Here is a 27,164-nt window from a genome sequence, read left to right as displayed (position 1 = left end):
TCTGATTCACACAGAGGTCCTTTGCTGGGATTTCTGATACAGGTCTGTTGATGACTCCTGGAAATATCTGGGAACGAGTGGAAAAAATGTGCTTCGTTAATGGCTTGATGCCACTCTCAGACTCATGACATGCAAGTGAAACTGTTAAGTAATAAATCAAGTCATTTTCAAGCAGTGGCGTGTGCATCTGTCATTATTAGCTAATATAACAGGCAGGCTTTTCCAGATGTTATTTCAGTACTCGCTGTTTGCTTGCTTGCAGGTTCTGTATGCCTTTGTTATTGAACTGTTATGTTGACTTCCAGACATCGGGTTAACAGTGACCCCTAGTGGTTAGTTCAGCAGCCATTGCTTACCCCAGTATTCGTCCTCTCCAGCCGATGGTTTTATAGAAGTGCTTGCTTGTTCTGTAACAAGCCTTCAAATGTACATGCACTTGTATTAATCAAATAGCGAAGAAACAATTAGTATTGCTACTGTCGTGTTATGTAAATTTTGGTAGGGTAAATACTATTAGCCAACAGTGTACATTTACCTGGAACGGTAAAGATGACATATGTGCATATAATAACAATACAAATTGATAAAAGCAATGTCCACACGGCAAGCACAGGATCTCATTGGTTTGAACGTGTATTTTAACATCACTTCCTATGAGAACCAGACCGAACTTATAACCTGAATAATAATTATAAAAAATACGCAGCGTTTAATGTAATATGATGGAATACACTGACATCACAATCAGATATTGATATGTCTATGCATTATTATTATTATTTATTATTATTATTATTATTATTATTATTATTATTATGTTGATTATAATGAGTACACAGTCATTAACAATAAAAACGATGTTTACACATTTATGAAAGTATTAATTTACCAATGTATGTGCATTTGTTCATGCTGTGTCAGATTAATAAATATCTTTTGAAAAAACAAGAACGTGCCCCAGTGCACACGCCTCGAGCTAAAGAGGAGATTTTTTTGTTTGTTTGTTTTATTTATTTTTCATATAAAACAAAACCCCTGTCGCTTTAAGGACGGAGGAGGGCGGAAACGATTCCAGGGCCGTGTTCATTTAAATGTCTTTTCTGCAGAGCGGTGTTGACGCGAGGTTCAGAGAGCTATCAGAAGCAGCATGCAAATGCATGAGATCGGCTTTCATATGGGGAAAACCGTCCAAAACTTCCTGGGGACCGGAACCGTGTTTGTCGTTTAATTATATATATATTTTTATTTCGCTCTGTTTTTTTTGTTTTTTTAAGGGCAATTCAATATGGATTTGCACATTTTGGATCATAGACTGAGAGTGACTAGCATCTGCAAGGAAGGTTTGGTGCATTTCACGCACTCGCTGATCAAACTCATGTTCCTCCGGAACAGAACGAGGTAAGCGTTGGTCACTATGGATTTTTTTAGGTCGAAAGTTAAATTCTTGTTATTTTTTATTTCCCAGATCGGACCTTTGCGATTTCAAAAAGTAGCCTGCAACTGAGTTGCGCCTTAGTAAGAATGTTAATTTAGCACATCACTAACTGCCAGTGAGTGAACGGGGCCTCTCTATCGTTAGGGAAGAAATTTCTAGAATACAAGAAATTCTGAAAGGGGCTGTTAATAATATTCGAGGGACTCTGTTTTAAGTGTTTACTAAGTTATTCAATTCATTGTCACGTGACAAGGGCTCCAAGATTTTTTTTTTAAATTCCAGACATCTGTTTACTTTGCAAAGCCGCGATTGGGTAGATGGTGCAGTAGGTCCGGTAAGATGGAAGCGGTTCAGTCATCAAAGGGACTCTTTTTTCACATTGCACCTTGTACTGCGCTTCACGAACTCTGCAAAGTGATTTGAGGTGTTTGACATGGAAAGCGCCACAAGTTAAACTGCTAAAGTTAATTTTTAACACATGCCCTAAATAAAACTGGCGTGCGCAGAAAGCATTCCCAGTAAACATTTCGGATGCCAAAAAAAACCCCAGCTTCTGTGAATTCGACTCAAGACGCGTTTTAATTTACGTGTATCCAAACTTTAACAAACATTTGATCAGGTAAATTCACGTGAACTAGATTCACTGCAGCTTTACCGTGCAGCTCTCTCATGGGAGGGTGGTGTTGTGTGCGGGAGAGGAGCACAGCTAAGCTGAACAGTGCTCAGAGAGGATCACAGGGGGCAGTTCAAGTACGGATTGCATGATCATTAAAGACATTCCTTTGCAAGACCTTGACAGTCATGGAACAGCACTGTCAGGTACACAGATGTCTTGTCTGATGGCTGTGTACGAAGCTGTTAAAGTTGTCGGAGGTGTTTCGTTACTGTTCGCCTGCAGGCAGATCATGTAGTTCAACAACATGTTTACCATTCTGCAACTTCATTGGAAGCAACCCCATTTGTCACAGTGGTGGCAACCTGCCACGTGGCTGTGCACAGGAAGAGCTGCTGCTTTGCAGTGCAAACAGGACCACTGGAATACTGAGGCACCTTCACTGCAGTTCCACTAGATCTTTCCCTGCCCGGTCATCTCTCAACTCTATGGAGTACCTACCTCTTTACAGCCATCTCATTTGTCACTGATCACCTGTCGGGTCAGAGACTTCAGCGTCTGTTGCCACCACAGTAGTGTAGCACATTATGAAAGTTTGGGTTCAAGCATGCAGTATAGTGTCCCCGCGAAGGTGACAGGGATGTGCATGGCATATTTAGTGCACAGTTTGTTGCAGAGTGAAGGCAGGCTGGAACAATGCAGCCTCTGATCCTGGAACAATGGGGCGCTTGATACCAGCCTGTGTGGACACAGTGTAGGAGGCGTCTCTCCCTAATGAGCCTGTGAGACTGGCGCCCAGTCTCCCATGACTGAAGTGAGGGAGAGAGAGGGATGTTAAAGCTTATCGGTGTCATTGATTCAAGTCACTACCACCAAGGGAGGGCTGCTTTTGTAAAGGAACGTGCTGTAAGAGAGTGTGCCTCAGCCAGCACAGGAGACTGTGTTTGGATATTATTCTCTACACCAGAGAATGGTCTGAACCAGTTGCATGTGAGAAATGAACGACACAGTAGTTGGGATAGGAATACAAATGAAGTAAAGCAAAGGAAAATATGTTTTTATTTTTCTACACTACCAAGTGCACCTTTTTAATACAAGACAAACAGGAAATCAACTCCACTAAGCTCCCTCTGACAGGACGTACAGCCCTACTGTTAGGAAATACAGTTCCAAGTGAGGTCAGAGGGCAACAGGAAGTGGCAGGGCGGAAACGACCAGGGCTTGCTGAGTTAGCGATTCGGAGGGAGCGATTGTTCGTCTCCGGGGGGGGGGATTAAACCTGCCCTTTATGGCGAGTAAGAGCTGCAGCAGAAACGAACACAGAGGAACAGCTGTGCAATAGAAACATACATTGCCGAAGACCCACAGAGACCTGTTTTCTCTCATGTCTTTCTTTATCTGGTCTGTTCTCATTCTGCTCAGCAGTGTGGACTTTCTGTGAGCTTCTGCTGCTGGTAGCACCTCCTCTATTTCATCTGTGTTGAAGTGTTTTCACTGGGACTCTTTCTCAAAATAATTCCGCACGTAGGCATACTTCGGCCTGAAATGACCCTTTTTATAAACGAGGCTGGGGTTTTGGATCCCCACAGAGCAGAGAGGTATAGTTCTGTATTTATTTTAGCTCTATGAAATCAAAGACCTTTTTAAAGGCTGACTGTTTCGTCAGGTGGGAGTCAATAATAAGCATTGATTAGCGTCTCTTGATTGAACCTCGGCAGCAGTTTGGCTTGCATGTCCTGGTTCATCAAGATCATTCCCTTTTTAAAATGATGAGGGGCTTGAATCCCAGCTGAAAGTAAGAGGAGCCCGGTGCAGTACAGGTGTTTATATTCTGAGGCCATGGTGAAATAAGAACCTTACCAGGGCTGATCATTCCTGCTAGGGCCGACTCGCATCAAAACATGATCTGAGCAACTTTAATCGTGTTGCCCTTGGTGCCCTGAGAAAATATTTGAAAAAACAAACAAACAAAACCCTGGTTATTTAGCAGACTGCAGGTGGTGACGGCAGGGTTGCCATCTGTGTAAATTCAGTATGCCTTCCCCTGACATTGCATGATGCTGATGTACAGTACAGTACCATGTCACTGCAGAGGCCCAGTCTGTACAGTGTTCTCCACAGCCTGAATCCCTGCTCCCATGAGTGCTGAGAGCCACAGTAAACTGTCCCTGTGTTGTTTTTTTAAGGTGTAAATTCTTCAGCCTGACCGAGACCCCAGACAATTACACAGTGGTATTGGACGAGGAAGGATTTCAAGGTAAAGTACCAGATTTCTTTTTTCCCCCTGTGTAGTTATGTAAGAATTTCCTGCTGTTTTGGCAAGGAGCAACATAAGCATCTAAAAACAGCTGATTTATAATAATACAAAAAAAACAACTCATGGACTGTTCTTTTAAACTATCAGGCTTCTTTTTGCAACCCTTATTCATTCAATTATTAATGGGACAGACACTCGCTGTCAAGTTTCAAAAGCGCGGTCCAGTCAAAGTAGGGTACTTTCATATGAAAAATACTAAATAATTCATCTTGATTAAACAATATTGCGTCCAATAGTTTTTCGATGCGCACTTACAGCGGGAGGCTTTTGAGGTCTTGAAAGCTATGAAATCCGTTTTATTTTGAATTTTCTGATTCTTTTTTTTTCCTGATTTTTTTTTTTTTTTTTTTTTTTTTGGTTTTAAAAATGTTGACCTGTGATGCCAGCTTGTATCTGGGGTAACTGGCAAACAGCAGTAACCAGAAAGCTTTCTACATGATACTCAGCCATTAGACTAGCTTTTGAATCTGCTGATGCCATGCACAGTTTAAACTCTGAAGACTAAACCGGGAGTTGTTGTCTATTGAATAGATGTACAGTGAAACTGCGAAGAGTGCAGTTCTCGGTTTAGTTTCTACATAAACAGGCGTGATGCCTCAGTAATTGCTGTGTGAGTTTCTTTAGTGCTCCCTGCACTCGCGTTTTTCCTTTTTCAGATAGTTTTTAAGTGTGTTTGTGCGGGCTGCCGTGTGATGTTCATTGCTGGTGAATGTTGTAAATAAATTCAGTGGTTGAGACAATGCATGCTTTATTTGAATGTGCTCTTCAAGGTTTGTGGGAGCGTGGGAGCATGCCCAGGAGAAAATACTGGATAACATTTATATTATTAATCGTACTTTTTGTTTTAAATCCGCTTTGTATTGATTTAAATGACAAAACTGGCCTGTAAAATGAATATAATATCTCAAACATTTTTCACTGCCTCCCAGCCCTTCGGCTATCAAAACTGTTGCTCAATCCTGTCCTGCAGTATTGCTTTACAAAACAGCAAGCTTGCTTGCACACACGCACACACACACACTGACACACATGGTTAGAACATCAAGTATGTGACGTTCAGTCTGCTTTTAGAACGTAAACACAAAGCGGACACTTTGTAGAGGCTGATGAACAGATCCGCTTGCGGATCAGATCGCGTTTCCAGTGAATCTGACCTGCCCTCTGACCCGAGTGACAGCTGAGCAGGTTTGCAGGGGCGCAGGTGGCTGCTGTGGCTCCTGACCAACTCCGAGACAGGCTGAGGATTGAGTAGGAGGGTGCAGAGTACCTCAAGCCCCCAGATTGAGAAGCTTGATTTAACCGCACCCTCCTGCTTTAAACCTTGCCGCCTGGTATCTGTTTATGTGTTTAAGACCAGCCTGCTATTTCTGTTTTGCACCTCCTAGAGGGCGCATGCAGAATAACAGTCAGGAGCAGACTTGCTGTGACTGTTTACTCAATGTATGGGAGAGGGGTGCTGTGTTTAAAACATCATGTTTTTTTGCAAAAGGAAACAAGTTAAGGTGAAATTGAGCTGCATTGGAAATGGGAGGTGCTACTTGTGTCTGATTTCTAAATTACAGTAAAGTACAAGTGGGCAAAGTTTAACTGAAAGTGTTTAATAGTTCTGGATGTTTGACAGGTTTCTGGATCGCTCTGTGAGTGGCTCTCTCTCTCTCTCTGCGAGTATGCGTGTGTGTGAGCGAGCACGCGTGTGTCTCTCTCTCGCTCTGTGTGTGTGTCTCTCTGTGTCTTCTCTCGCTCTGTGTGCACCTCTGTTTGTATCTCTCTCTTTCTCTTTCTGTCTCTGGTCCTGCTCTTATTCCCAGTCTCTCCTGCCTGTCTCTGCAGAGCTGCCCTCGTCGGAACATCTGCAGGTGGAAGGCGCCACCTGGCTGCCACTCAATGTGGTCTCCAATGGTAACGCCTCCAGCAGCTCCCAGGCCGTGGGGGTCACCAAGATAGCCAAGTCCGTCATCGCTCCGCTGGCAGAGCAGCACGTCTCGGTCTTCATGCTCTCCACCTACCAGACTGACTTCATCCTGGTGAGACCTGCGTCTCTCTGTCTGCCTCTCACTCGAGTATTCTCCTCTTTCTCTACTTCTGCAGGGATGGAAATAAGCCTCCCATTACATAGCAGTTTGAGTCAGTCCTGGTTTTGCTATTATGCAACCTTTTATTTAACCAAGTCCTGTTGAGATTATCTCTCTTGTCAAGGGAGATCTGGTCAAGAAGGTAGCATATTACAATAATAATAACAAAACAAATTGCAATGAGCACAATCAATACAAACAAATGAATCTAGGAGTTTAACAAGACACACCTGAGCTTGTTACCTGTACGCTGTGGTTAATCAAGCTTGTATTAAAACCTGGAATGGGTGAAACTGCTATGCAACAGGAGTCTTATCTCCGCCCTTGTTCTGGTAACCCTCTGGGTGCTAAGCAGTATAGTAAAGCAACTTGCGTTAATACAAGAAACCAGGTATTCCTAACCATGCTACCCTGATCACAGCTGTGGAAATACCACCCCACACCACCCCGTACCACCCCATACCAATCCCAGATGGTTAAATACATTTATAGCTCTGTTATTTGTGTTTGTTTTCCCAAAAGTAATTTTTAATTTGCAATGCACAATTATTAGGAAGAGTGTCAAACATATTTCTACAGAGTCTGCAGGTATTTGCACTTGCCCTTCTTTACTCTCCCTGCCGCTGGTTTTGCCTTTGCAGAGCTGTTCAGCTGGACCCCCTGCTTCTCACACTCTCTTGTTTTCTTCTTGCGGTTTACTCTGCCAAACCTTGTTGATCTGCTCTCCACCGTATGTGTGTGTTTTGAGAGAGCCCCGCCTCCTTGTGGTTTCTGTCTGTCTCTCTGTTCAGGTCTTATTAGTATGCTGTGACAAACACTCCACAGCAGCTCTATTTGCAGAAAGAAACAAAATGATCAGAAAAACTGTACAGATCACAGTATCTGAACGGCAAAGGAAGGAGATGAGCGATGGCCCTCTGAAGAGAAGGGGGGCTTGAAGACAAAACACAGATCTATTTAGTTAGCTGGTGGTCTTTTTAAAATTGTTTTCCTGGCTCAAGCAATTAAGTGTGCAGGAAGCGTTTCCATAACAAGGCGCTCTGGAATTCTCTCAAAGCAAAAACGCAGTTTAGGAAGAGAGTCTCCCTAGCTGCAAATAGTTTTATGAAAAGGTGGTGATGTTGCACTTTGCAAAAATCTGTGATAACATCTGCACACAGCACAATGATTTAGAAATGGCTGCTAGTGTCACACAAGTAGTAAGCCATGTGTTCATTTTGAGACACTGAAGTTTGTCAAAGTTCTGATCAGTTCTAGATTAATGCCACAAAACCCCAACAGGAGTGACTCTGTGAGTGTGCCGCCCCTCTGTGTATGGAGGAGCCCCTCCTATTCTGGCAGCAGGAAGGTATATAGATAGGGAGGCTGCTGAGTGACTGTGCTGTTTCCTTCAGGTCCGTGAGAAGGACCTGCCTGTGGTCATCCACACTCTGGAGGAGGAGTTCAATATTTACCGGGAGGAAGGGGGTGAGCCCGTCCCGGTGCACAGCAAGGACATGCAGAACGGCTTCCACAAGAACGGGAAGGAAGGTGAGGAGCCCCGAGGACAAACTGAAGCAGGGCTGAAAATTGGACTCCTGTTGCATAGCACTTTGAACCATGCTGGACTGAATTTAAAGCGTAGGGATCGCAGACTTGAGCAGGTGGTAATAACCTGGAGTCACTCCCACTGCTGTGCCTCTCTGGATGACTGGATTCAACCCTTTAATGTTTGAAGGAGGGACAGGCAGTATTTTAGAACACATCGCCTTGCTGTCGCCTGCCTGTGACTGTGTCATTACTGATTAAGTGCAGTGCTTTTATTTCCTGTTTGACTGAAGTCTTTCTTCTCAGCATTGAAGCTGACTGTGCACCCGGTCCTGAGCCCACAGAACCAGTTCTGTGTGATGAGTTTGGACCCAGACACCCTGCCTGCAATAGCCACCACCCTCATTGATGTGCTTTTCTACTCAAACAGGTGAGTCCTGCCCAGCGCTGGAGCCAAGGGGGGCCTCAGGGGGCTGAGCCCCCCCAGTTTAAATTCCAGAGATCAGAAATCTATTACAAATTATTAGTACAAGTTTTAAACACAAAAATCAAACTGTAACATTTGTAAGATGTGTATTTTTTGCAGATTCTTACCAGCGATGGCACCCGTTAGCAACCCCCTTTGTAGGGTCCGTTTTCTCACAGTATGTGACGTTTTTGAATCTGCCCGTTTCGAGGGCGGAGTCATATTGCAGAGCAATTTATTTGACTTGGGCGACCTGTCCCGTGTGTGTGTGTTGAGTTCTCTGGATCTTCTCCCTGTTGTGACAGCTCTGTGAAGGACGAGGCCCCTCCCACTCAGGGGCTGGACTGTATCAAGTTTTTCTCCTTCTCTCTGATTGATGGCTACATCTCCATCGTCATGGATACCGAAACGCAGAGACGGTGAGTAGGGCTGCAAATACCTATTAGAAATGTTTCCTGTGCGTGCAAACATCCTGGGGGGGGAATAGAAGTGACGTAAAGGGTGAGAAGTAACATTAACAAGCTGCTAAATATTTTTTTGTTCTACGTTTTACAGGAAATACCTTCTATAGTTAACAGCAAACTTAAATGTGTAAACACGCCACAACTAGAACCCCCTCTAGTGGTGCATCACTAGAACAGCCTCTTCCAGGACTGCTTGTAATACCCACAGCACTGTGTGCCGTAATCAGATGTCAAAGTTGTACGATCCCTATGTGCTGCACACATGAAGACATTCTGTGTTGCAGGCGGCAGATGCTGCTGGAGATTCTAAGCTGTGCTCTTGTGTCGCGTGCAGGTTTCCCACCAATCTGTTGTTTACCAGTTCCTCTGGTGAGCTCTGGAGAATGGTGCGCATTGGAGGACAGCCGCTAGGCTTCGGTGAGTGCATCTTCTCTGGGACGTCCCGGTAACATATCTTCACTTATGTCTTATCAACCATTACAGTATGAAATACACAGATCTCGCTGAAAGATGAAAAGTGTTACATATTGTATCATGTTTGTTACGTACTGCATCGTCTGATACAGGGTGTTAAAATACAGAGTGCAGGTCATGCTACTTGCAGCTCATCGTCTGTGCTGTTGTAGGCTGTGTCTTGATTACTGCTCATTTGAATCTGACATTTTGCATGGGTGATTTTCATATGCCGCAGACATGCTGTGGGAGAACTACAGCGTCTGCATAAAGCAGATGTGGGTGTGTTCTTATGTCGTTAACTTGCTCCTCTTTCCTCCCCCTCGCTGTGCTCTCAGACGAGTGTGGGATTGTTGCTCAGATCTCCCAGCCCCTGGCAGAGGCAGACATTTCTGCCTATTACATCAGCACCTTTAGCTTCGACCACGCCCTGGTAAGATTCTCTTCACTCCTTTCTATCATTGCCGCTGTAATGTTGTTACACTGTGACGGGTATGGAAATCCAGATCACGTTAATTAAAACCTTGTGTTACAATTTCTAAAACGACACAGTTTAGTTCAAGAATAAGTAACTGACCTAGACTGGCAGGCTAGGCTACACAGGAAACACAACTGGAAAACTAAATTAATAGTAAAACCAGTTTTGTGAATAACGCAGGACTGATTATAACATTTCTATTGTGATATTGACGTGTGTATTCAGTTTTATGGCACTAGATGGCAGTGTAGCTCACATGTTGAACACCAAAGCTTGTGCGGATTGCAGTCAGCCCACATCCCTTCTTTCCGTCAGAGCTATTTCTCTATGTGTGACGTTAGAACAGAAGAGTGTTTCTTGTGTAACTGACTCTAAGCACACAAGCCAAACCAGTGACCAGTGCAGTACTGCATTTATTGTAAAACAGTGTTTTGTAACATACAATTTTACATTGCATGGCAATCTGGGTATTTTTGCCACCAGTCGTGTGCCTCCCTGTCCCATGAGGTTGTCCCGTGCTGTAGATCTGGAGTCCTGCAGGAATAGACAGGGTTAAAAGTGGATGGAATAGCCTACCAGGTGAAGTAGTACACCCTAGCATCACCCCCTATAGAATGAACTCATTTTGCTTCATAAAGTTGAATGAAACCTGCTGAATAATGTTATGTTAACATACTGAATTACATGCTGCTTTGTATTTTCCATAAACTGAAATGTGACATTTCGATATCTAATGTGAAATACTGTACTATTAGGTAGGTTTTTGTGATGTAATTTTGATTAGATGATGTCAAATAAAAGATCTAAGTTCTGTTCCTATCGTCTCAATCCTGAAATTCTAGGTGATGCAGAACTTTTGGCAATAGCTGTAAGATCTAAAACACTGGGAACATAAAAACAAAAACACTTGTCTCAGTGCTTTTAAACAAGTTCCCCCAATAAGAGAAACTGTCTTTTTGAAGTGTTTAGCATTCTAACGATTATTGGACTGGCACAATTGAATCCATAGCCACTCCCCTTAATTTGCTTTCTCTAAGATAATCTATTCGTTTTGCAACAATAGCACACATCAAAGTAACCCAGGTCTCTTTGCTTTTGAAAAATGAAAGGTTTTATTTAAAAAGGAAAAATAGAAGGCATTAAAGAGTGGTATTGATAATACAGCCCCTTACATCTGCATCTCTTAAAAAGCACATGTGTGTTTTTAAACTTGTTCCCTCCGCTGACGCTCAGCTTTGTGCCCCTGGCAGGTTCCTGAGGAGGATATCAGCAGTGTGATCTCCATGCTACAGCAGCAGAGACTGGAGGTTGTGAGCTGACTAGTTCCCACACACAGAGAGAGAGACTGAGAGAGTGCCTCCTGGGGGCCTGGGGTTGCACTGCAGAACTGATATAATTATTAACTGTTTGCCTTCAGCCCTGCCTTGGAGGAGGAGAGAACACTAACTTGGCCAGGCCTTTCCAGGTCGAAAGGTGGTCCCAAGTCTTTTTGCATTGGGTCAATAGTTTGGTTTTCCTTTCTTTAATGAGATGGAAATTGGATCTCGCTGTCCTGGTTTCTTTGTGGTGTGCACTGGGCAGGATGGTTAATGGCAGGATGTAAACATTAGTGAAGAACCAAAAAAAACAAAAGCCCCAGTGCTTTAATCCAACCCCAGAAGAGGGCGCTGGTGCTGTGTATTTTATTGGTCTTGAAATAGGGAGGAGCCTGGAAATTCCAGCTGCGCAGATAAGCAGAACCCACATGGAAACGGGGAGAGGTGTTCCTTTCCATTCGGACTGTCCCAGAGACTCTGGAAAAAGAAATAGAGACCAGAGGAAACCGCGTGAAGTTTGGCCAACGTTTCTCCGAAAGCTGCCTTACACAGAGTTCAGGACTGCGAGTTTAAAGTTCTGGTCGGAATATAACACAACTTTATTTTGACCCAAAGCAGTTGCTGGTTTCAGAATTGCCACTTTGTTTTTTTCCCACACAGGTAAGGGTGGAAACCTTGTTGTGATTATTCTTTTGTACTAATTTTTATACTTTATCGTGATCTCGTGGGCCACGTTTATTGTGCCTATTTGATTGTATTTACAATGACACTTTATTTTGAAATGTATTTTTCTGAAGTCTCACTGTGCTATAGAGTGGACACAAACTGTGTGTTTTTGACCACAGATATTCCCATCTTTTTGCTTCTCTAGCCATGGCCCGAACTCCACACTTAAGGAGTTTCTAATGCAGTTGTGTTGCTTAAACCTGTTGACTAATACTGACCCATGGCAAGCATTATTTGTATTTTATAACTACATAGATAACCTAGTATTTGTAATTTTGAGATTCAATTCAGGAGTCAAGTTCACTGTCTTCCATAGGCAGTTATGAGGAGCAGTAGCCCACATTGAGACTCCACTGAACTGATACAAACTGGTCTGTGCGTGGGCACAGCGTTGGAGTGGATCGTTTGTTAGGAGCTGCACTTTGTATGAAGATTTCGCTGTTTATTTGGCTGGGGAGTTAATGCTCAGCAGCACAGCAATGTCTACCCAGTGTGTGTTAGGGTTTCAGATCCACTGCAGAGGTGTCCTATTTGTTTCTGTTTGTATAATTTCAGATTTTTGTACAAATAAGAAAAGTATTATGTACAACGTTTGTAAAGGTGCTGCTTTTTGTTCATTAAAGAAAGTTGAATTTATTACGATGGTCCAGTTTTATATTTGACTATTTTTTATTGTATAAATTATGAATCCCTGAAGTGTGTCTGTTTTTGAGAGACTCTTTGATTGGTAAACTTGAAAACCTCTTCACTCCCTGACACGCTTGCCTTGGGCTGAGTCTGTGAGCAGGTGCCATTTAAGCTTAATGGTGCCCTCTAGTGAGTGCTGAGTGAAGTGCGTCTCACACCTGTGTGTGCAACAGGTTTATCGGTAGGGCTGGACTTAATGTTACAAAACTACTAAGAAATAATTGTCGCTATTTGTTGATTGTGGCGTCATTTAAGTAATTTGATATGCAATTACACGTTTCTTGAACAATCACGTTGAGATTTGTGACAGTTAATAAAACTCAAGGTAAATGCATAGATAAAACTATAAAGAATGTTTTAGCCAGCGCCTCTTTCATTGTAAGCAAGCATTTGTGTTTTATAAATATAATGTTTGTTGTAAATTTGGATAAAGAATACATTGGCTTGTTCAAAAACATGAGCAGTGCTTTACACTGCTGTCTTATGCTGGAAACATTTATTGGAGCTGGAAGCTACAGTATATGTCTTAATAAACCATACTCCACACACTTGGGAAAACAAACCCAACATTGACTGTTTAGGGATGCACATGAGGGTGCCATTGCATAGCAGTCTGATCCATTCCTGAGTTAATAGGAGACACCTGAGCTTGTTACCTGTATGCTGAGGCTAATCAAGCTTGTAGTAAAACCTGGAATGGGTGAAACTGCTATGCAACAGGAGTCTTATTTCCATCCCTGCTGTTTTAATGGCAATTGCATATCAAACGAAGAAGTAGTTTGTTCCACATGAAATAAAGCTTTTCCATAAATACGCGGGGTCGTTAAATTAAGTCATAATGGTTTCTCGTTATCTTTTGTAAGGTTTTTAGTTTTTCCTTTTGAAAGTGGAAAGAAAGTAAAAGCTGATAAGGAGCGTGATGACGCGTCGCATGCAGTGGAAGCATCACATGGATGTACGTTTGCCAAATTAAGCGATAAGAAGAAAGGTCATGAAATGGCAAATGATCCTCATGCGTCTGCTTCCTGTTGATTAAGCAAGTCTGCGAGCAACACTTCCTGTCCAGCCAGGCTGTGTTGGGTGACGCTGGTCTCCAGACTTTGCTGCTTCATGTTTCCACTAGAAGCTTTAACCTCATTTGAGGACAGGCTGCTTTCTGTATTTAACTGGCGTCTGCCTGTTATTTTAATGTTCTCTCTAACTATATTGTGGTAATAAATGACTTGCATTTTGTTAACTGCAAAAGTTAAGTTTTTTAAATGTAAATTCATTCTGCAAATATGCTATCATGACGCGTCGCTATAAAATAAGAAACTGAAGCCTAAACATGAAACGTTTCATTCGGGTGTAGGTAACTTCCCTCCTACTTCAGTTATTTTTCTCCCTTTTTTAATATTAATTTAGGTATCATTTTCGTTCGTTTCTCTCAGTCTAGTGTGACGGTCACTGACCCATGACGGAGCCTCAACTCCTAATTCTGTCTGACTGAACGCCCTTCATGAGAAAGCGTGTTTGGGTCTGGTAGTTCCTGATTGTCGTAGGAAATGGCATGCGAGCAGCAGATAGTGAAGCTTCGTCTCTGAATGGCAGGGCTGGCTTGGCTTTCTTTTTACTGTCACTCTGAACTGATTTCAATGAAAAGAGTCTCATGCTCTTCCTGTGAAAGGGACTTTCATTTTAATTTACAATAGGTTTATCTGGCATCAATGGGAGACCTCAAGTTTGTTGAAACTGTCTGGATTGGTGAGAATGGGTTAGCCCGGCGAGTTCTAGGAACCACAAGGCTGAGTCTGAGCTCCGCGCAGCCTGTCTGAAGAGGCATTCGCTGGAAAGTACCAAGAACTGCTGGCAGTGCCTTGGCACTTTGCATTCTCAGGTAACCCGTCAGCACCTTGCTTCGTACTTTGTGGCTGTTCGAATTCCCCTAATAAAATCCTCTCGGCAGGTGTTCGGCTCTCTGCAGTGTCAGCTGCTTTTCAAAAGTGTGGAACAGGAAGCAGCTGAACAAAATACCCCTGCAATAATATAGGCCATCGCGATCTATGCCACAGAGCTGAATCACGGCACAGCAGTGCAGTATGAAGCCAAGAATAGTTCGCTGTTTATTAGTTAGCTGCCTTCAATTAGAAAAGCTACACCCCAAACCAGTTAGCCAAGGGTTATTGCAAAATGTTGGTGCATAAGCAGTATATCCAGATTGAACACAAACCACAGCGCTGTCATCCTGAATACTGTCTTCTCTAAACTGTTTGCACAAGAACACTGTGAAGACATCTTATGGAATCAAAAGCCTTGTACAAGCGATGGCTGCTGACGCAGTGGTTTTTGCTGCTTAATTATCATTGCACTAGTACAGATAGAATCTGTGCATTGCTGCAGTACATTGCATCCAACATCCTGTCAAGTCATCTAACTATTGGGTTAAAAAAAATCTCTTTTGACATTTTCAAATGTAACCACAAATATGGGCATCAGTGTGTAGTTTCCAATAACAATTCTGTCTGACAAAGTGCTTCAGGTTCATTGTATTCAGTACATTGTTGCAGACAGCTGTTGGGGGCCCAAAGACTATCTCCGAATGGCCCCTATGTCTGTTGTGTTATGAATAATTACACTATTTTAATTTACAATCGACTTGTGTGGCGTCAATGGGCGACGTCAAGGTAGTCGAAGCTGTCTGGATTAGTGAGAATGGGTTAGTTTACAGAGATAAGGGGCCAGACGAAAACGAAGGCTCTGCCTGCATCTTTTGCTGTGTCACGCTGCATAGCCAAAACTGATAACTACCACAGTATTGGAGAACCATTTTTGCCACGACAAGCAGACGGTTTCGATGATGAGGGGGTCAAAGCAGAGATGCATTTCTTTTGAGTTTGTATTCTGTCACATGCAATCAAAGGCACAGCAAAGGGTTAAAAAAGGGTTAGTGTAACACCCAATGCTTTTTTAAACTGTAATCATTGTTATAAAAGTTATACTACGCAAACCTCCAAAACCATCACTATTTGTGACCACCTCAGTATCCTCAAAGAGCTAAAATTGTTTATTTTTACTGTCCTGTGGTGTTTTTTTTTTAAGATATTTTTACTGTGCCAGAATCATATCCTCAGTCATAGCATATCTAGGAAAGGAGGAAAAATGATTCTAAACAGAGCCACTCCTTCCCATCCTCACCGCCTCTCCTACCACAGACCAGTAAGACCTCACTGTGTTGCTTTAATCACTGACAATTTCTCCCTCTGAGAAACAGGAACCTCTTTAGGGACTTGTGACTGAGAACTGACCCGTCTATATGAATGTGTTTGGAACTGGCAGGGAGGGGGTTAAATTCCTCCCTGCCAGGAAAACATGTGAGAATGTGGCTGGAGCTCTAATTGAATAATTAGTAATTACTGATTAATTGGGCTCCAGCCACAGGGGATAAAAGCCAGGGGAGAGGCCCTGGCTGGTGGGTGTTCTTTTGTTTGGGAGTTTTCTGTTTAGAAGAAAGGAGTGTCTTGTTTTAAAAGACCTGGAACCTGACCGTTTATTTTGTAAGTTCATTTTGATTATTTGTGTTTGAACTTCTTTTTGTTGACCCTTGTGCCTGTTTATTTGATTATTTTATTAAATAAATAATTTTATTTTTGACTCTATATTGTCTCTGAGCCTCAGCCCTCTGTCATCCTGTCACAGGACTCCACTGCTATTTTTAGAAACTGACCTGAGCAAAAAAGACTTGAGACAAACCCGTCACAGCACAGTCGTAGCATGTGCTTGGGGAAAGAAGTCTTTCAGATGCTTTGAACTGACTTTCAACCGCCTTCCATTGAGGAATGAGGCTGTCTCAAGTACTGCCATTGAGTTAAATGCACTCTGAGCTCAATTCATTGTTAGCAGTCTTTTTCTGGGAAAGATAAAACACCCCTTGGAAAGCAACCAAACAGGCAAAAAACAACTGCCATTTAATTTTGGAGCTTGTACATAGTAGCTGTAAATTGGCCTTTATAGATATTATATGTATATAAAAAAAATCCCTGTAGTGATGTAAATTTAGAGTAAATAGCTTTGACCTTCTAGCCCTGTGTCTGAGCGATCAAGGCCAGCATATTCACAGGCCCTGATGTGTCCCATCAACCCAGCTTGCCTGCTGAAGGGCAGTGCCTCCACCCCCAGTGCAGGGATCTTGGTTTTGAGGGCTCTAAAGGAAGTGATGCCTTTCTGAGCCACCTACACCACCTGTGCCTGGTTTTTACTCTGAGATTACAAGAGCAAAACTTCTACTTCCCTGTGTAAGAAGACACGCCCCTGCGCAGGGGTGTCCAATCACGATCCTGGAGGGCATTCCAGTCCAGGTTTAACAGGTGAAATGATGGATTTAACTAAACCAGGGACTGGATGGTGGTTCAATTAAACAATTTAGCACAGGGTTGGAACAAAGACCAGGAGTGGAAGAGCCAGCTTTGTCGTCCCCCCCAAGGATAACAAATGCAAAGAGACTGACAAGTTCTCCCCGAAGGGGAACCCCCTTCCCCAGGAAGCTCACTCAACAGGAAAAACTGATGATCATTCTTGTCTATGACCTCAGGCTGCAGCCAACTGCAACATTTCTCATCTGTCTGGTTTTGAAATAAGAAAAGGGTGAAACTGCGCTCTCTTCCTCTAAACACTCTTACCAGCTGTCTCACAAAACACTTGCAATACGTGACGGAAATCATAAGGTGGACTCCTGACGTTTGTAGTTAGTGACATCAGCACATTAACGACAGTCATTATAGTCATGAGCTACAACATTATTTAATTATAAACCCCATCGTAAATTCAAATAAAACCCCAGACTTCACATGAATTCCTCAGAAATAGTAACAGTGAACCTCCCTACAAAGTCATTGTTCCTGAATCATATCGGATTCCTGTGCCTCAGAACAGTGTAGGAGTTTGTCCCCGTTAGTCTTTAAGGAGCGTGTTACGTTTGAAGCACTTTAAAAATGCCAACTAGCTTTGTGTGTCTGGTAAAGTGAGATGCACGGCTCCTTCTTTACAAGCTGGCCCTTCATACTGCGGAGTCGGTTATAAGGTGGGCATCCTACCAGCACTTTCAGTGTTGTTATAAGATGGAACACAAGTACAATGGACTAGGGATCCCAGCTACAGCTTTATATGGTGCAGCACTGTAGAATAGAACCTGGAGAAACCAGGTCCTATAACCTCCAAGGCTAAGCCAGCTTATAACTAGTGTAGAATATGTTGTGGTAAACGGCGATGTAGTTATCTATTCACTGCAAGTTATCAGAATAGCTTGCAAAACCGCTTAAAACCAGCCGAGTCATAACTTGACTTTAACAAGGTCATCGATAACGATATTCTGTCAAACAGGCAAAAACCTCCACAGTGTGCATGCTTGTGGCAGGGCAAAAGTTGTGCATATACAGCACTAAACATTTAATTTCAATGTGTGTTTGTGTGCTGAGTAGGGAGAGTGTTAAAAACCCATCTCTGAGGGATACATATGGTGTTGCTGCAACTCCAGTTAAGACAAGCCCCCCATTTAAAGCTATGCATTTTAAGGTTCATGGCTGAGCTGCCCAATGGGAGAGAGGTTGCGCCCAGTCAAAGAAGGCAGCTCGATCCCAGGATAGCCGCCCATAGGCGGTGAACTCCAGGGCGACTCCCCAGCGCTAGAAACAAACTCCGACAGGGCGCAGTGTGGGTTGATCAAATCGTTGTCAATACTTTAAAATAATGGCTGCATATTCCTAATGCATTCCAACTGAATCCCAGAGGAATAATATCTGCATATCTTCTGCACTTCCTCTGAGTTCTGAAGCCATTCATTTTGAATTCAGCCCGTTAAATAATGTAGATTTAATAATCTGTATTCATTCCATGTTTCTTTGTAACAAATGATGTTAATCGCATGTATAATTATTAAGCATGCACTTACGCATGAATGAACACTTCTCACAATCCCCTGAAAGCAAGCCTTGTACATGTGATCAACATTTGTTACAAAGGAACATGTAATGCATACAGGTAATTACATCTCCTTTATTAAAACATGTTTAAATCCAAAGTCTGTGTCACATAATAATAAGAATTAATTGTTTTAAATTTCAAACTCCTTGTCAGTGATGTCTATGACGGTGAATAACTTTTAAATATAGCCTTCAACTACAGCGCACAGATGTTTGTGAAATATCCAGTTGTTTGCGTTACTGATTTCTAAGAACTTTTGCCCTATAAGGAGGCAGCCCCAGCGTCACTTCCTTGCGCTGATTTTATCTCATTGCGGTCTCCTGGTTTTGTCAGCCTTCCTCAAAAGTACCTTGTCACTCTCCCCACTGATCAGTAATAACTGTTACACAGCGCACTCAAGAGTGCACACAGACACACGCGCTCACGGACAGCACAGATCTCGGTTCCTTCGTTCCTCCTGCTAGCATGGTCCTCCTCTTGCATGTGATACCAGCCACATCAGGTAATTCTTAAGAACTTTCTTTTTGGATTGTTATCAATGACTCACAATGTCAGGGGACAGCAGCCTAGAGTGAGAGCCCTGCTGATTGGTTGAGTGATGAGCTGGAGTGTTTGGGAGAGACCCTGTGTCATACAGAGGGCTTCTTGTGCTTCATCGCTGCTCCTCTCTCTCTGATGCTGGGTGTGCTTCTTTCAAATTGAAATCTGCTGTTATTCTCAAGGGGGGTTGTATAACCAGAGGAGACTTAGTCATGGTTGGTCCATGATTTGTCAATGGCATAGTAATTACTAGAAACTAAAAGACCGCCCTTGTATATCCATGGGGTCTGCACTATAAGAAGGTGTCTGTGGACTGGCATGGCTCAGCAGGTACTGACCACAGCTGTGAGCCACTCAGACCCTCCATGGACTATGTATGTGTATTGTAGGGTAGGCAGGGGGCTGTAGTACCCAATCCCTTTCTGAAGATGTTCGATAGAAGACCTGGGAGATCCTGTCCTCCTGAAGGAACTGAAATATTTTACCACCACTGTGTAGTTTATTCTATGACTGTGGGAAGTGTGACTAATTTGTCATAAGATCTTGTCTGTTAATTTGTCTGGGTGCCAGTAATAATCCTGGCCTGTTATTGTTACCAAAGTTACGACTCAATTACACACATACAGAACTTAGACGCAACTAGTTCTGGTGACTTATTTTTGAAATGGCTAGTTTTTAATCAACTCCTTTGTATCTCTCTTTCAGCTCTGATGTACATACTTGTCATGTCCCGTGTTGCAAGACTAAGCACAGCCAAGCTGTGTGGAGCCACTGTTGTCACACAGAGCAGGAAATTAGCCAACTTCTTGCAGAATCAATCAGAGGATCTCCTGAAAACCTATGTAAGCACTTTAAAAACTAGCATCTGCTTGGGTCTGTCACATTGTGCAACTGATTAGTGCACCTCAGTGATGTTGTATGGGGTCGGGTAAAAGTGTAATGAGAGACTAATATTTGTCCTGTTATTCGCAATGACTCTCATGCTTATGAAGTAGCAAAAGTACAGTACAGCTTCGAACATATGCAATCAAACCTTTTAAACCTGTTAGCTACCATTGTCTGTCACACCAGCTATTAAGGCATAGGTGTGGAAGTGAGTGCCAACATTGCACTGTTAGCATCCGTAAAACACTAAAACATTCAGCATGTTTTAATTATTTTTTTAAAATGTGTTTTATTTCCAGATATCCAAGCAAGGAGAGGGGTTCCCCCAAACGACCTCTCTCTGCACGGAACAGGTGGAGGGCTTCCCAGAAGGCAACGTCTCAGACATGAAGCCTAAGGAAATGCTCAGCAGCATCTACATCACCCTCAGACACCTGGATGGGCATTTTCAAACCCTGCGCCAGCAGCAGCTCGGTCTGGTATCTCCCCCGTCTGACCCTCTGCACAAAAAGCTGATGGACACCCACAACCGCATCCAGGACCTCGCTGGCAACATAAAATGTCTGCTGGAAGAAGTTCCTCCAGAGATCTCCATAACCAGCTCTTCTTCCAGAAGGGACATCTTTTGGCAGAAGGTGGTCGGCTGCACGGTCTTAAGAAAATATTCCGAATTCCTCAAGCAAGTGGTAAGCGGATTAAGCCACGTTATCTCCAAAAGATCGGCAGCAAGAGGAAAGGGGATAAAGAGGATACAGAAGAAAGTGTTGAGGTTAGGTGTCTCCTCGCCATTATGAGGTTCTCTGTGAACCCTCCTAGTTGGACCAGAGTAAACTGGACAGAAATGACTGCCTTATCAGCACTGTTAGCAAAACAGGTTTATTTATGTAATTTATGTATTTATTTTGAAATATTTATATAGCGTATGATTCTGTCCAAGTGTAGGAGTGTATAAACCAGTGATTCAAATGCACTGATTTGATGGCAAGCTGAAAGATTTCTAAACGTCAAGCGATAAGCGTAGCAAGAATCCATTTAAAATAACAAGGTGGTCCCGAATGCCAGTTCAGCTTGCCACACTTGTTAACAGTTACAGCAATGTCCTGGATGTGTTTTGAATTGCAGATGGTCCATAAATGTGCTGATGCAAATCACTGTACTGAATGTAAGGATGGGCGACTTCAGTTTTAGGTCACCCATTTCTAAAATATCAGCCATATTGGCTAGGCCATGTTTGCAAACAGAAATGCAGGGATCTGTTTTATCACAATGCATGGACTGTAGAGTCACTTGGTTACTTTTTGTTGCTGCTGTGGGTAATGAAACCTTGCAAGAGCAGGCATGACAATTAGACATCATTCTACTGCACCGGGCTGCATCTGAGGCTAGGAGACGCAGGTAAACATGCAAACCCACTGACTCCTGGAAAGTCAAATTTTTATTGGGAGAGACTTCACTCTGCGGCTTACGCACTGTATCGCGCGTGCCTTTTCTTTTGAGCACCCTGCTCCAGGTACTAATAGCTATACCTTACAGTTTGAACCCAGGCCCCAGTGTGTGTTAGCCTGCAGGGCTCTGTGACCACTGCAAGTTTAATACCAATTTCCATTGCTGTTACTGTACCAGTACATGAATGTCATTTTCTATGTTTATTTAAATTGTTTGTTATTTATGCATATTTTTGTACTCCACTTGTTTTATTTATTTGTAATAAATATATATTTTTCATTTTGATACATGTTTCTGTTTCCAATGCTTATTCCATCCCTTGTAAAGAATGGCAACAGCATGGCTTTTGAACGAGGAGCTTTCCTTGATCCGATAGCCTGTATGACTCGGTGGTACTCATGTAGGAAAATATGAATGCCAAAGTGCAGTGGCTTCTTTTTACCAGAACTTCAGTGATCTGACCGTTCTTATATTTCCTCATATGAATGAGCGTTTGCTAGTTATTATTGTTATTACTGTCTGTTTATTTGGCAGAGCCGTTTATCTAAGGCAACTTACAGGTGCTATGGGGCAATACATGGTTACAGTGCAAAAAAACAGTATTTAAATCCAGTATGGGTTACAACAAGTGCAAATACTACCAAACTACAACATGAGATGCGGGACAACAAGTCAAGGTTAAAGCAACGTATAGCTACAATGACACAGTTCAAGCATTTTTAGTTTTGCTGTCTACAGTATCACTTCTAGCAGAACTTTGCATTAAGGAATGGCCTCTCAATGCAAGCTTGTGAATTGAAACCACACTGCTAGCCTCTTATAAAGATCATTTGTAGAGAGCCCTGGGGTCTCAGTGTTTCATTTCTTAACTCTAGGGTGAATGGTCCTCCTCATTTATGTGGTCATTAGCCAGTGTTTAACGTTTTCCAAAAACACGCATGGTTCTCAGATAAATGTAGTATGAAATGTAGTTTTAGTATAAAAGATAAACTAGCCTCTGACTAATTTAGATGTTTGACTCACACCGTAGCAGTTACCAGAACTGAGGAAATGCATAGGTTTTGTTTTTAATTATTGGTAATCAGGTAATAGCAGCATTGAAGAACTGAATGAAAATGAAAAGAATTCGAGTATATTAGAAATAAGAAGATAACATTTGAAATGCTGCATGGTAACCGCAAGATAAATCAAATCTATTAGGGTTTAAATGTTTTGTTTTCCACATTATATTGTTGTTTTGAGAAATTTGGACAGAGCATGTAATATTATATTTTTGCAAATACATCTGATGCTTTAAAATGCTTTTCTTGGAAATGTGATGAAGTCACAGATAGAAATGAGACTTCAACACATCCTTATGAGTCTTAAATATGCAAGAGGTTAGCAAGTGCATCTCTTGAATGCTAAGAAGTATTATCGAGAAGTTAACTTCATCTTACGGTTTAGTACATTGCACGTAGATGTTACAAATTCAAACGTAACACTTTATATACTATATATATATATATATATATAGATATAGATATTATATAATATATATATATATATATATATATTTTAAAACGACCTTCCACAAAAGCCAGCAGTGAAAGACTGGATGCAACTTTGTAGCAAATTTCATCATCTCATTTTACTGTATGTACATGTGTACTGATGTCAAACCCGAAATTAACAAAACCTGAGATGTTGAAATGGAGGATGAGATGCGCCTTGTGTAAGAGCGACTTACAATCCGTTAATGCTGAAGCGACTGCAAGTGTTAGTTTGCCACTTACAGCCAGAAGAAATATTTATGGACCTTTCCTGTGACGAGACACTGGGGCTCAGACTTTCTCAGCAACCTCTTTGAATTCCTGTGCGCAAAATACCCAGAGCTGTCCTACCCACCTTTGTGAATCCAAATTTTCTGCACTCACTTTACTACAAATACAAGGAGAGGACCCGCCTCACTGAGATGACCATCGGCTTTACCTCAACCACAGGGAGCCCCGTTTCAATCATCTGTGTTCATCCACGTAAGCTCACCCCTCCCATTAGGTAAATAATGTCATTTTTTAAAACAAAATATTATTATTATAGTTTATACCGTTGGCTATAAAACTAAGCAATGGCTATGTGTTGGTTGTGTTGACATTGCAATGCATGTTTTACTTTTTAATACTAACCATTCTACAGGAATACAGGGCAGTAAGGTGCCTCCCACATGCCTTGACATGTCTAGTGGGATGGACTGCAATCTGCCTGCCTTCAGAATTTCATCAGCGGCATTTTCTTATCAGTTGTGGTGAACCACTTTCTGTAAATTAAAAAAAAATAAAATAAAATAAAACTCTTGCTGTATACTTTTCCACTGGCATTTAAAAAAAAAAAAAAAAAACCACAAATGACTCAATAAAGATGACTATATAAAGGAAGATCAAACCTCTGCTCATAAAAGTTTGCTAACTTTGGCAGCTCATCTCCCAAGGAAATAGTCTTGGTTCAGTCTTGATGGGATCGACAGCAGGTAATCTGATCTCTCTATGCTTTTTTCTTTATTGTGGCAGGTGTAAGTTACTGTTTGTACACGAGTCAGATTCAGCAGGGTCAGTTTGAAATGGTTCTGTCAATTCTTTTTTGCAACACAGTTGAGTTTGTGGTCCGTCACTGCCCTGATCTCATTCATAATTCTGGGGTTTATTTTAGTTTTTATTCCAAGTATCCATGGGGCTCTTTAAACCTGTAACTGAACGGAAAGACATGTTAAGCAGTAGTAAAAATAAATGATTAAACTCTTAGGTAAGCAGAGACATCTTTTGTATATATTTTGTTTCAGTACAGTAGTATTTCCTTTGATGCATCATTTCAGGGATGAATCTTCAGATTGTCCTCGGAGGTAGAGAGAGAACACATAAGCTATACTGTACATTTAGAACCATCCTTTAACTCAATCATCTCGTATCTTTCCTCAGCACTGTAGCCCCCCAGTTTACTCCCTTTGCATTGCTTCTCACATGTCTTGTTTCTTTTCCAGGGTTCTTGGGCATGCTGCTAGTCGCATGCATGATGGCATCAACAGCGTATACAAAGCCTTTGGTACCAGAGAACTGCAGCTACAACAACACTGACATCCTCTGCCACAAGTCGGTACAGAACAGCAGGAGCGCTGTGAAATTACTGAGGGACCTCATGAAGGACCGGCTAGCATCCTATGTGAGTCTCTTTCTGCCTCTTGGTACATGGCTATTCTGTGGAGTGTAAATGGCTGCTTGAACTATGGAGGGCGTCCGTGGTGCTGCGGTAGGGACCACTGCTGTTTCATACTCCTAACTCGTACACTCCAAGCTAATGCTCAGCAATCAGTTTTTGCTCTGCTGTATTAAGAAGTGTCACTAGGGAATTTTATCGCATCCCTCATTGTGTCATGTGTTGAGGCCACTGAAGTATCGACCAGGTGGTGATTAATCACACAGCGCCAAGTGTCTGGGAATATGTTCTCTTTGTGCATTAGTTCTCCCAAGCCAAAGTCATATGAGTATTACTGCCTTATGGCGCAGCATTTTCTAATCAGAATTAAAGGCAGCTGGAAAACAACAATGGAATAATGTTAGATGTCGAACAGTTAATTATTTGAACCCAATTAGATTTGCAGTCTGTCAAGTAATTTGTAATGTTCCTGGGTTTTGTCTTCAGGTGGCCCCTCATGAACTAATTCAGTGTTGTCAAGTTTGGGGAGTGCGACCTGTCCAGTGACTTTGGAATGTGTTGGCTAATCAAGGCCAGAAAAGACAAATGCTGCAATGATGGCATGTTTTTTATGAAGCATGAAAGAAAAGGAAGACTAAGCGAATGTGCAGCACACTGTAAAGACATCCCATAAATAGTCTCTAGCTCAGTTTCAACAGCTAATATAGTGAAGTATAGACCAGTCTTTTAAACACAAAAGAGCAAAGATCAGAATCACAAAACTCCAATGTAACAACACTACATGCAGTGTATTGAGTAGCTCCACCTAGAATCCTTGCTGCAATCTCTCGTCTTCTAACAGTCATTACATTTTGCTTTCCAGCTGTCCTATAATGGCATTGGTAAGAATCAATGTATCTACACCGGCCTGGAGGACAGGTTCCTCCTCCATGCCGTGAATGAGAGTGAAAGGCTGATCGAAATCCAGAAGGTCCTGGTGTTCATCGATGCCAGCCTGAGGGAGATCACCAGAGAGCAGCGGGAGTTCAACCCGAACCTCAGAACATTCCACAGTGAGCTGGAGGGCACGGCCAGTCAAATAGCAAGCCTGGCTTCCAACGTGGCTTGCCTCATGTGTGAGCGCTACAGCACGCCAGTCAAAGTGGAAGTGCCACAGCTCCACCGCCCCCCAGGGGTATTCCGTCAGAAGCAGTGGAGCTGTTTGGTGCTCAGCAACTCTGCGTTGTTTTTTACACGGGACATCATCTAAGGACTGCAACAGGCACTGCATTTGAACTGGGGTCTCTGATCGTACAGATTTGAAACTCCGTGGGATGCAAAACACACACACGCACACACACACACAAAATATGCCAAAAGCAGTGTGTGTGGTTTTATAGTACATAAACGGCCGGTTACACATTTGATTAGCATTAATCTTGAACCATCTATCTAAGCTATTTTAGGTTATCATGGTTTGTGAAACCAGACGATTGTATTTGAAGCTGTTTGAGTTAGTATTGAAGCATTGTCCGATGCGCTTAATGTTTGGTATCTGAAATATATATTTTTTTTGTATGCATTATTTATTAATTTTTTTTTTTTTTTATTTATAAGCACTGAATGTGGATTTATTTTTTTATTAAAGTTTTTATGCAATGTATGATTCTGACAAAATGTTTTTTGTTTTTTTTTGCTGTCAATGTAAAACACTTGAAGCTGTCCTGTAGTTAAGACCATGTGAACAAAGACGCACTGATCGAAAAGGAAAAAGGAAACAAAGTGACTGTACTGTAAAATGAAACTGCTTCTCACACTGAACCTTCAGAGGACGCCCGTTTTAATTTTTGTTCTGAATTATGAGACAGAAGCTTTTTTTTTTTTTTTTTACTGAAATATCAAATGAAATCCTCTGTTGAAATGTTCCAAGAAGTATTATATGCAAAAAGGTTATTTAATAACAAAATATATTTTGTAATTGTTTTGTATTTTTATAAATAAAACATTAAAAAAAAAAAAGTTAAACAGGATTGTTAAAACAATTAGTTTTCCATGATTTATTGATTTAATGTCTAATTGTTTTTTGTGCAGATAGAGAAGGGGGAGTGAGCATCAGTGGGTGTCGGAATCATTCAAAGACAAACAGGGTGCAGACTCACATCACAAAGTTTCAATTAGCATCTCAAAACAGCTCACCTGAAGAAGCTAGTATTAAAAGCGATAGAGCATGAACTGTCTCCCACTGCCTGACATTACCCACACTTCCACGAACACCTCCACCCAAAACCAGAATTACCAGTATATTTAAAAAAAAAAAAAAAAAACATAGCAGGTGTGGCAGAAAGACAGATCATTAGAATTACTTTTATATACTTTGAAAACTCCCCACTTGTCTAGAGACATTGCTATGCTTTTTCATCTATAAGTTAAATTGTTTCAAATGAAAAGATTTGCTCGCTTACAGATCTCCGAGACACTGATTAGGAATTATCTGAACTTATCAAGTAGCTCAACCCCCCCCCCCGAAAGAACAGCTTGCGTGTGTTCAGACGTTCATTTCTATAAAGATTACCATTATGTTATATCTAGATTAAATCCAGCTGCATCAACAATTAGGAA

At 42.0% G+C, this 27,164-nt stretch overlaps 4 protein-coding genes across 7 annotated transcripts in view; 3 read left to right on the top strand and 1 right to left on the bottom strand.

The window, feature by feature from the left end:
• Positions 1-854: 854 nt before the first annotated feature.
• On the top strand, positions 855-11,163 carry LOC121297325 (cytosolic arginine sensor for mTORC1 subunit 1-like). Of its 2 annotated transcripts, none has more exons than XM_041223580.1 (9): positions 855-1,398; positions 4,235-4,305; positions 6,196-6,389; positions 7,832-7,967; positions 8,274-8,394; positions 8,736-8,849; positions 9,229-9,311; positions 9,686-9,780; positions 11,076-11,163. In XM_041223580.1, exons 1-9 carry the CDS (start codon positions 1,286-1,288, stop codon positions 11,142-11,144), a joined length of 996 nt encoding a protein of 331 aa, XP_041079514.1. In that variant the 5' UTR covers positions 855-1,285; the 3' UTR covers positions 11,145-11,163. The 2 variants fall into 2 exon arrangements, with proteins under 2 accessions (XP_041079514.1, XP_041079513.1); XM_041223579.1 differs by having other exon boundaries at positions 858-1,398; positions 8,271-8,394.
• Positions 11,164-11,541: 378 nt separating this feature from the next.
• Positions 11,542-27,164, bottom strand: part of spring1 (SREBF pathway regulator in golgi 1) — a 21,613-nt gene continuing 5,990 nt past the window's right edge. The window contains exons 6-8 of one of the 2 annotated variants that reach the window (XR_005947151.1): positions 23,803-24,105; positions 23,546-23,676; positions 11,542-11,618 (exon numbers count right to left, since the gene is read on the bottom strand). The gene's annotated coding sequence lies outside the window, so the exon portion shown is untranslated. The remainder of the gene's footprint in view (positions 11,619-23,545; positions 23,677-23,802; positions 24,106-27,164) is intronic. The other variant, XR_005947153.1, reaches the window with a different exon arrangement.
• On the top strand, positions 11,722-21,617 carry LOC121297327. 2 transcript variants are annotated; one of them, XM_041223582.1, is made up of 3 exons: positions 11,722-11,801; positions 19,755-19,891; positions 20,234-21,617. In XM_041223582.1, the coding sequence occupies exons 2-3, from the start codon at positions 19,760-19,762 to the stop codon at positions 20,726-20,728; spliced, it is 627 nt and encodes a 208-aa protein (XP_041079516.1). In that variant the 5' UTR covers positions 11,722-11,801; positions 19,755-19,759; the 3' UTR covers positions 20,729-21,617. The 2 variants fall into 2 exon arrangements, with proteins under 2 accessions (XP_041079516.1, XP_041079515.1); XM_041223581.1 differs by lacking the exon at positions 11,722-11,801 and adding an exon at positions 18,592-19,011.
• On the top strand, positions 24,231-25,815 carry LOC121297062 (leukemia inhibitory factor-like). Its single transcript, XM_041223072.1, has 3 exons — positions 24,231-24,255; positions 24,394-24,572; positions 25,429-25,815. Exons 1-3 carry the CDS (start codon positions 24,231-24,233, stop codon positions 25,813-25,815), a joined length of 591 nt encoding a protein of 196 aa, XP_041079006.1.

This window comes from Polyodon spathula, chromosome 22, assembly GCF_017654505.1.
Source record: "Polyodon spathula isolate WHYD16114869_AA chromosome 22, ASM1765450v1, whole genome shotgun sequence".
Taxonomy (NCBI): domain Eukaryota; kingdom Metazoa; phylum Chordata; class Actinopteri; order Acipenseriformes; family Polyodontidae; genus Polyodon; species Polyodon spathula.
Note: the sequence above shows the minus strand (reverse complement) of the source record. Positions and strands in the feature narration are given on the sequence as shown.